Source organism: Bactrocera latifrons, unplaced genomic scaffold (assembly GCF_001853355.1).
Source record: "Bactrocera latifrons isolate USDA-ARS-PBARC rearing strain unplaced genomic scaffold, ASM185335v1 scaffold_679, whole genome shotgun sequence".
In the NCBI taxonomy this organism is placed as follows: domain Eukaryota; kingdom Metazoa; phylum Arthropoda; class Insecta; order Diptera; family Tephritidae; genus Bactrocera; species Bactrocera latifrons.
In genome coordinates, this window is record NW_017537355.1 from 5,698 (window position 1) to 16,674 (window position 10,977).

General features: G+C 39.1%; 1 protein-coding gene across 1 annotated transcript; it reads left to right on the forward strand.

Moving 5' to 3' along the window:
* Positions 1–925: 925 nt before the first annotated feature.
* Positions 926–1,817, forward strand: LOC108975625 (putative mediator of RNA polymerase II transcription subunit 26; the record flags this gene model as incomplete). Its single annotated transcript, XM_018944249.1, has 2 exons — positions 926–1,451; positions 1,507–1,817. Coding segments are annotated over 2 exons (837 nt in total), but the record flags the coding sequence as incomplete, so codon positions are not given.
* Between the last annotated feature and the right edge of the window lie 9,160 nt (positions 1,818–10,977).

A 10,977-nucleotide genomic window follows, 5' to 3' on the forward strand; every position in this document is an offset into this window, starting at 1 on the left:
CAAATGTAAACTGTGCTCATCTCAATCGCACATTTTGAAAACTTGTCAAAGATTCATTGAGATGCAACCTAACGCACGGTTAAATGCTGTCAGAAAACTCCACGTCTGCCTTAACTGTTTATCAGACTCACATGAAGTCAAAAATTGTAAAAGTCTGTTTAATTGTTCCAAATGTAAACAGAGACATCACTCCATGATTCATCGGGATCCGAGTGAGGGAATAGGTCAGATATCCGACAGCACAGACACTACCGAGATTTCTATTAAATCTCATATGGCCTCTATTAAGGCCAATATTTCAAATGTGCCTACCAGTCGAAGCATGCTCTTAGGTACAGCCATGGTGACCATATGTCACAACAAGAGCACCTTCACTGTCAGAGCCCTGATTGATTCGGGATCTGAAGCCACCTTCTTAAGCAATAGTCTACAACTACATCTGGCAAGCAAAAAGGTCAGCGCGCGAGTTTCAGGATTGAATAATACCGTATCAGGACGAGTTCAATCGGTATGCGCGATTACAATTGGTTCGCCCCGCAACAAAAGTTTAAGACTAGAAGCGGAAGCGTTGGTACTGCCAAAATTGACTGGACTGCTTCCATCCACGTCAATTAACTCCTCAATTTTAAAAAGGTTACCTAATATCCTCTTGGCGGATAGAAATTTCTATGCGAGTCAAAAGGTTGACTTGTTGATTGGAGCGGATCTTTACCCGAAAATCATTCTAAATGGGGTAAATTCGAAAATCTTCGCATCCCTCGTGGCACAACGTACAGTGTTCGGTTGGATTTTAACAGGTTCCGTTCCCTCCGAAGAAACGAAGATAAATGGTAATGTCAACAGACAAAATTCAGCAATAGCTAAACAGCAAACACAAACCCATTTTTGTAGACAAAATTATACTAATTTTATATTTACACAACAGAAACAGCAATCGCCCCATCAACAGACTATGCGGCAACAGCAGTCGAAAAGACATCAGCCACAATTACCACCACATCATCCAACACCGCTCCAACAACAAATGCATCAACCATATCAACAGCAGCACCAGCCCCAGTTGCTAGGCGATCCGTTTGCTGCAACACACGATGCACCAGCTAGTCTCCAATCTAGACTACAACAGCAACAGATTTCACAATTGGAGTCACAGCCACCGCCGACGTCAACGCCCACCCAGATCCTAACACAGACGCAAACAGCGATTCAGTCACAGTTGCAACCTCAGTCGCAGACACAATCGCAGCAACAGCCATTACCACAACAGTATCAGCAACAACAACGGCAGCAGTCAACGCAGCGTGAAGCACAGCTGCCAATAACGCAGCTGTCTATGTCTCAAGCGCACATTTCGTCACCCATGGCGTCCAGCCCAATGGTGACAGCGCAACAACAGCTACTTCAGCATCAATCGCTACAAATCCAGCAACAGCAGGCGCCGCCGTCGCAACGTATGTGACGTCACAACAGCCGTCTACATAATACCAATATGCGGCGACACAACAGTAAATCAAAATGCAGCGCGCAGCAACAGACAACAATACAATTCGATGCCACACCTGCAGGCATTCCACGGCGGCCTGCACTCGTATCTGATGCGTCGCCAACAACATGCTGAAGTCGCAACACAACAAAAATCCGCAAGAGCAAACAAACGGAAGAATCGTGATCCCGATAACCTCTTCTTGCTCTCACTCTACGAGGAGATCAAACGTGTGCTCGAAGAGATACGACTCGATGTCAAGGGCGAACTTATACTGGTGCTCAAAAAATACAAGAAAAAACCACCGGTGAAACAGCAGAAACGCCAATCTTAAACACATGCACAAGACAGAGTCGTCAAAGTACGACCACTACAAATGACAAGATACAATTGTCACAGCATACTCGTACGAAAATAACGCACAGCACGACTACGGATTCGGACCGCTCTCAACCATGTCAACCGACGTCAACAGTCACGCAAAGCTCTGACCAACGATACCTCTCACGCATACCACACGCCCAAGATCGTGCCAGACTCGAGTCGTCTCGCCAACTTCGGGGTGCTGGTAACTTCCTTTCGTATAGGAACTGACTCGATTCGTCTCAGCGACATTGTCCGGACCGAACGAGACTCGATTCGTCTCATCGGCCACCCCATCCGAAGCGAAGGCGTGGACGAGACGTTCATCGTCAAGAATTTGCACGCCCTATTATCAAGGAGAGGGGGTCAACTCATCGCCCAAAATACGTCGATTTATAACTGGCTGCAAACGCATCTCATATTCATCACCTACCCAGGATCGAGTTAGACTCGAGTCGTCTCGCCGATCTCGGAAGGTGGTGACTTCTATGCAAATTGGCGGCATGGCAATGACCGACTGAGATTAAATTCATCTCAGCGGCATTTCCCGGACCGAACTTGACTCGATTCGTCTCGTCGGCCACCCCATCTTCAAAGAAGACGTGGAAGAGGAAGTGCAGGAGCCAGTTAGTTAAGTTAGTTTAAGTAATCTATTGTAAACTGTATTTGCAGTAATACTGCAAGGCGGGGAGAATGCTAAAGCCGCCCCCGCCCAATTTCTTTTGTCATGTCTGTATCGGCAGAGCAATCTTTTCTTTTCCTCTCATTCGAACTTCGAAATTGGGCAGGGTTGGCGTTAACATGTAGTCTACCCAGTTGCGTTCTTTCTTCTTAGATGATGAGACATCAGTAAGTTTCGCTTTATTCGCACAATATCCTAAAGAGGTGAGGTGACTCATCAATTAACGGGAAGTGAAGAAGTTGTCAAACGCAACACAATGTTCACGTTGATCGTCAAGTTGGTTCAATAACTTTAGTACGACCGTTTCACCTAAGCTGCAGTTTTTGTATTCGGGTTCTCGATTCTCATTTTCTCCGCTGCAAATAGGAGCATTTGGTCCAAAAACGTGACAAAATTAATTAAAGGGATTTTATGGATGAAAATGAATAAAAATTCATGATTGAATATAATAATGCAATGTATTAAAATAAATCGAGTAAAGAAGAGCTCATTTCGGGTGCAACCGACTTTTTTATATTGAATATATTTGAGTAGGGCGTAGTATGAACCAGATTTTATATAATTTTGCTCATTCCACAAACTACTTGTTTAAGGGAGCTAAGCCTCCATGCACTCTACCCGGGAAAAACTGGCGCACCCTACCTAAACACAACCCCAATACACCAAACCTGGGGGCACAGTGGATGTCATCACAGCAGACGTCAACTATCAAAAGGGTTCGATAATCGCTATTATTTTTATGACATTCGCGCCGCGTCAATACCTTTCAACACAATTCGTTCCTCACAATTCGAACATCAACATTGAATTCGTTACAGACATTGCGCATATCATCACTCCGCTTACAAAACCCGTCCATCGCGCTACAGTAAGCTTTTCAGCAATAGCGATCTGGCGCGCTATCGATATACGCACGTTTAAGTTGGTTACCCAAATAATTCACCCATTTAATCTTAATAAAATAACATTTGTAAAAATATTCAGATTTTCTTAATAAATTACATTGTATAGTATATTGCTGAAGTGTACCCGGTGCTTTTATTTCGAATGTGGGTGACAACCATTTAAAATGGTAAAAAATAAAGATACATACACATATATAGATACATATGTAATCTACTGATTACGAAATTTTTCATGGTTCTTCGAGCCTTAACGAAAGGCACCTGTAACAGTCAAATTAAAAACAATAATAATTAACATAACAATAATAAATACCTACATTTTGTGGCAATCGGAGTGCGAAAGTAAAATATGTATATATATAAAATGCCGTGGGGAAAACCAAAATACAAGGTGCAGTGACTCAAACATAACAAAAAAATTAAATAAACAAAAAAAGAAACAAAAAAACGTGGAGTGCAGTACTCTTAAAATATATAAAAGGTGAACTGACAAGCACAAAAACAAATTATAAGGAAAAGCAAAATATAAGTAACAGTTCAAACAAAAAAAAAAAGCAACAGAGAGAATAGTAGGCGCGAAACCTAAAAGAAAACATAAATCGGGCGCGAAATCTAAAAATGCCTGAAACAATAAAATTCAACAAAAAATACACAAAACGAAACAAAGGGGCGCGAACAATTAAAACAAATATATAATACAAATACCTGCCAATAAAGTATCAAGAATTCTTCATTTCGCAGCGCAAAATGTATGTACTATATATATTTACACATATTTAGACGACGGTTCTAATAGATACTATGTAAAACTGCATATTTACTGATGATGATCTACGTAAGTACATAAGAGAAATAACTTTTTCAATACCGTGTTCAATCTGTCTCTCTCAAAAGAAAGTATTATAATATTTACATACAAATATACGGCAAAGAATCTACCGGTTATACAAAACACAAAATCTTAAAAACAAAGGGCAACAAAACATAAACAACTTATGAGAACTATTATTAAAATACATATAAAGTTGTGATATAATTTAGCACAGTGGAATAAAACAACCTGTTTAGCGTGAAATACAAACCTGAAACCATTAATTCAGCATAAACATATGATATTACAGAGTTGTATTTATTAGTACAAAGGGTCGCTCTTTTTTACTTCAACACTTTTGCTGAACGACACTTTGGTAATATATATTTATAAATTAACTTTTGTTCTTTACATTTCATGCATACATTTTGATTCATAGTTTCGTGTTGTAAATAATAGCAAAGAAAACTATTTTTATTTTAATTCTTAAAAAGTCCAAGTGACTTACAAATATTAAAATGATTTTCTTTAGCAATACCTTTTGTCAAAATGTCTGGTAACATCTCGTTCATTGGAATATAAATCAATTTAATCGTGCCCCTTTCTAAATGCTGCCGAATAAATTTACCTTTTATATCCAAGTGTTTTGTACGAGATGAATATGAGTTATTCAAGGCCACTTGTATAGCGCTTTTATTGTCACAGTAAAGTACCATAACTTTTACCATAACTGATGGCAATTCAGAGTGTAGACGTATTAACCAAGTTGCTTCTTGAATAGCTGATGTCATGGCCATAAATCCGGCTTCTGTTGATGATAAAGCAATAGTACACTGCCTTCGTGTGCAGCAGGATATCGGGCCACCGTGAAGCTTAAACATATAGCCCGTCTTAGATCGCCTTTCGTCAAGATCACTAGCCAAGTCTGCGTCACAGTATCCAGTGAGATCATTTACTTCCCTGCTATACACAATTCTGCTGTCAATGGTACCTTTTAGATAACGCATTACACATTTTACCGCAACCCAGTGTGCTTTTCCTGGGTTTGTAGAAAAACGACTCAGTAGATTAACTGCAAAACTGATGTCAGGTCGAGTTATTTGTGAGGCGAACAACAAACAACCAACAGTCTGCATATACGGTATTTTTGACATCCCATGTTGCTCAGTTTCATCTGTTGGACACATTTCAATACTCAGACGTTGTCACAACCGGATTGCTGCTAGACATTCCGAAACGGTTCGAAAATATATTGTGATTGATCTATTTCTCTAGTACCCTTTGTAGTATCTCTTGTAACAGGCATACCAAGTACTGAGGATACTTCACCAAGATCTTTCATGTTAAATTCTGATGAAAGTTGTTCCCTTAACGCTTTCATATTTTATCGTCGCTTGAGAACAGCAGGACATCACCAACATGAAGACCTAACTTCAGTAGAACGTTGTTAAATTTTTCGTTCCACAATCGACTGGACTGCTTCAGTCCATATAAGGATTTCAAACGCTTACACACACGCCTAGTGTTGTCATCAAAACCGTCAGGTTGCACCATATATATTTCATCATTTAACTCAGCATTGAGAAATGCTGTTACAGCATCCGTTTGATGTACTAACATGTCGTTCTGTGCAGCTAACGCCAATAAAAAATGTAATGACGTATACGAGTATCGAACTACAGGAGCAAATGTTTCTTCATAATCAATACCTTTTGTCTGATTATATCCTTTGATCACTAATCTAGCCTTACGTCGTATCACCTCACCATTACTGTTCATTTTGGTTTTGAATACGCACCTAGATTTAATGGCTTTCTTACCAACAGGTAATTGTACTAAACACCATGTTTTGTTAGAATGAAGAGAGTCTATTTCAGCTTGAACTGCCACTCTCCACTAATCTGCATTTTCACTAGCCATAGCATCAGTTAAATATTGAGGATCATTTGATACAAAGTCAGTTACACAAAAATTATGGCCATCTCTCTCGAACGCCTTAAGATATGATTGCCCAAAACTTTAATTTCATCAGAGTCATTTCCATTTTCATATTCAGATGAATCAGAGTCTACCTTATTATTCACTAACTGACGTTTTTTAATACATTCCATTTGCATATTTTCAATTTATTGTGGAGACTTCGCTAAAGCCACATCTACGCGATCAAATAATAGCCAGTACGTCCCACGACTACCTTTAGAGCCACAATTGTCCAACATCCCACATATTGACAGAAAAAACAAAGTCAGAATTCAATCTGACAATAATAAAAATTCAAATATATAGTACTTTTCGACCCCTTATGATTACTGACGCAAGATTTATGGGACAAACAAATGAAATCGAACTAAAATTTCGCAGATATAAATACAGCGATGGGTAAACTATTCCCCACAAACAAAGCCTATATGGTTTCTGAATATCCATATTGCGCAACATCTATGTGCGCACACAAAGCGATACCACGAACACAACTTATTACTAATTCAATAAGGTAAAATGTTAAAAATCCAGTAAATAATGTAATATCGTTTATATCTTCAATTGTATGTACATATTATTAGCTTCATTCAATATTGCTTCATAGCTTCATTTTCACATTAAATATTAAGGGATCACCATATTCTCAATGCGATACAGTGACGTACCTACACTTACAAAAAGCAAAGGTCGCTCTTATCGCATCTATCCAAGCGCTCTTCATGTGGGTGGGTTATGGGAATCAGCTATACAAATCATTAAATAATTATGAAGAATTCTCTACTCTACGAATCAAATCCGTTCTCCATTCACGGCCATTCTTTCGCAAGATCCCTCTAATTTCATAGTCCTAACTGAATTGGTAAGAGGTACCCATTGTGGTCACATCTGAGCCATGCGTGGATTTACCATCCTTTATAAGCCGATATCGCAGAAAAGGCAAATAATAAAAAAACAGTTTAACCAGCCGATGGTAAAGAAATTTGAAATAAGAACACAAGCATAAACCTATTAAAGAGACAACCGCAAATATAATAACTATGAAAAGCAGTTACAAACACATAAATCCGTTAAATATAATTTCTTATTGTAAGCACGTAAAAACAAACATATGTATGTACATACCAAATACAAAGTATGATTAAAAAGCCGTTTTTAACATTTATAGCATGTGTTTTGCGCCCTCGGCTGATAGAGTACAGCAGGACGCCGAAATATATACGTAATACTAGTCAAAAGATTCGCCTAACGTACCCAGGATGTTTAAATGAGCTAAGCCTCCACCCCCTCTACCCGGAAAACACTGGGGCACCCTACCTAGACACAACACCAGTACACCACACCTGCAGACACAATGGTGGTGGACCACAGCAGACGTCAACTATCAAAAGGGTTGGATCATCGCATCATTTTTATGACATTCGCGCCGCGTCGACACCTTTCAACACAATTCGTTCCTCACAATTCGACTAACACCGGTCCCGCGCGCAATAGTAAGCTTTTCTGCAAAAGCTATCTGGCGCGCTATCGATATACGTACGTTTAAGTTGGTTACCCAAATAATTCACCCATTTAATCTTAATAAAATAACATTTGTAAAAACATTGAGACTTTCTTAATAAATTACATTGTATAGTATATAATACCGCTGTACCCGGTGCTTTTATTTCGAATGTGCGTGACAGCCATTTAAAAGGGTACAAAATAGAGATTCATACATTGTTATCGGTGTCGCAATCGACTATTAATATGCCACTTACTCAAAAACAGGTTCCCTGTGCTTCATTAAGGTACCTTATGTACAATCACTAATCATATGGAACAATGTCAAGTGGATGTTCGAAAATCTTGGTAATCGTTATATGGGAGGAGGGTCAAGTTTTCGCACAGTTGTATCTATTTTAGGCGTAAAAATGAACTTACGAGGTATGACAATTAAGTAATGAGACTGATTCCATAAAAACCATATATTTGAAAATTATTCTACAACTCTGCCATCCCCTTTAAAGTAGTCCCTTGGGCAGCTATATAGCAATTCCAGCGCGTTTGGGATGGAAATTCGACAGGGATGGCCGCGAGTACCCTCGTCACGGCCGCCTGGATGAACGTAATCGACTCAAAATGGGTTCCTCTGACCACCGATTTTGGTTTAGGAAACCAAAAAAAAAAGTCACAGGGTGACATGTCGAGCGAATAAGGCGGCTGTTGCAACACGGCGATCCCTTTAGAGGCCATATACTGAGACACGCTGAGAGAGGTGTGGCACGGCGCGTTGTCATGATGAAGGATCCAGTTACGAGCGATGTCTGGACCACCCTTTTGACTCGAACGAACGTGGAACGAATTCTTCGTGGACGATTCCACATCTATCAAAAAAGGCAATAATCATCGTTTTCACCTTCGACTTGCTCATGTGAGCTCTTTTCGGGCGGGCCCCTCCTTAAACTCTTTGTGCCATCGAAACACCTGGGCACGACTAAGAGCACTACCACCATACACTCTTACAATTTTAGCGTACGTTTCCGAAGCTGTTCCCCCAATATGGTGCAAAATATTATCGCGACGCGTTGCTCTTGATTTCGTTTTTCCATTTTCGTGACGAGTACTACAAACACACGTCTACTCAACTTGACGCAGCAGGCGAACTAAACAAGCTATCATTTTTTTTCGAACAGATTGACTTGTTTTCTGTTACATTTGGAGGTCACACGCGAACTTGAACTGGAGCTGTAAATGGGTTAAGAACTTATATTTATACATTTTTAATTCTTATTCTTAAACCTAGGCTTAAAAGCTATTTTATTGTTAATCCGAATTAAATATTTAGCAGGAAAGATATTGATTTCTTATTAGTTTATTATGAAAATATTGGTTTAGGGCGAGTTTCAATTGCATAATGCAAATTATGCAGGCACGCGTTGCGGATTTAAAGAAAATAATTTTGTTTATAGTTACATTTGAGTTTAACTGCAGAGGATGCTGTTAACTTGCATAGATATCGATGCAGATTTTTGTAAGCCACGGAAAAATATTTTGGAATTGACAAATATTTTAATATAACAAGAACTATGTTGCCACTTTCGGCACTTCTTTCTGTGTTTTGTAAGTTTGCGGGTTTGTCAGTTTTCCCTTCAAGAACAAGCATCAGAAATGTGTTCAATTTATGATTTTTAGCGTTTTAGGCAAACGCACGTTAAGAGTTGTAGAGTGTTTGGTTTTATGAATGAAGCGAGTTAGCTTGTTGAAAATGCGCTTGCGTTCATTAATGAAAATGCTTTTGTTGTCAGGTTAACTACATTTGGACTTCGATTATTGACTTGTGGAGGTGCGTATGCTATTTGAGACGATTGTTGTTTTGACAGAACAATGATGCAGTTTTGGCGTGTGACATATTTACATGTGTACGCAAAGATATATGTAGGTCGGTGTATGCATTATTTGTATGGCAATGTCATACGGAAATATTTATGTATGTACATTTGAGCAGCGCACTCATAATCTACTGATTCGACCATTTAGTTTACAAGGTTATCGGGAATTGGGTCTATAATTTTGGTCATGGTTATATTTCGGACAATAGAAAAACGTGTCTTCCACATTTCAACAGTCTCGCTTCCACAATAATCACATACTATATATCATTATTTTCGTGTCCGAATCGTTTCAAATATTCTTTGAATCGGCCATGTCCTGTGAGGATTTGGATTAGGTGGAAATCTACCTCACCGTGCGATCTATTTAGCCACGGTTCAACGTTGGGGTTCAGTCAGAATGTCCAACGCCCATTTCTGCTTTCTTCCTAGCGTGTTTGCCACTAATTCACCGTCTCTGTCCTTGCAATTCCTTTTAGTATCTTGTGCGGTAAGCGCAATAGAGCTAAGGGGTGTAAGCCCGCAATTACCAGGGCAGCATACTCCGATACTGTGCGAAACGCTGAACATACTCTAAGCGTGTAAGGGGCATACAGTGAGTGTCAGCTTATTTGATGCAGTCACAAAAATAATCTTTATATGCTAATAACATTTGAATTAAAAAAGATATTAAAAAAAATCAAAAGCCAAAATAAAGAGCATTATTTCCTCTTAAAAACAAACATTTCATTTATTTGGAATTCAAATTTTGGTTTTCACAAACTTAAAAATTGTGAACAAACAATATTATTGGAATGAGCAGCTTATTTGATGCGGCAATAAAAGGTATAAAAAAATTAAATTTTTTTCGATTTTTCAGCATTTTGTTTGGTAACCATTTTGAGATATAACCGCTCTGAGATGACTTTGCATTGAATTTACTAGTTTTTTGGTTTCCTCCGGTGAAATTTTGGACCATTCTTCGAGTAGTGCTGTTTTTAGGGTTTCTTTGCTAGAGATRTTGTGTTTTCTGATATTTTTTCCAGTAAAGCCCATAAATTCTCTATAACATTTAAGTCAGGAGATTGTGCTGGTGGTTGCATTAGGTGAGGGCAATTCCATATTAGCCACGTYTGAACAATTCCCGACTTATGTTTAGGATCGTTGTCCTGATAAAAACTAAAGTTTCCACGCAGACCAGTTTTTCAGCACTTTGCAGCAAGTTATCTTTTAAAATGTCAAGATACATGTTTTTGTCCATATTTCCGTCTATGAAGACGAGGTTACCAACGCCCRTTGCTGCCATGCAGGCCCAAACCATAACACTTCCTCCACCGTGTTTCACCGTCGCCCGTAGATTCTTCACATCCAGTTGTTTGTTGGGTTTCCGCCACACCATCGAC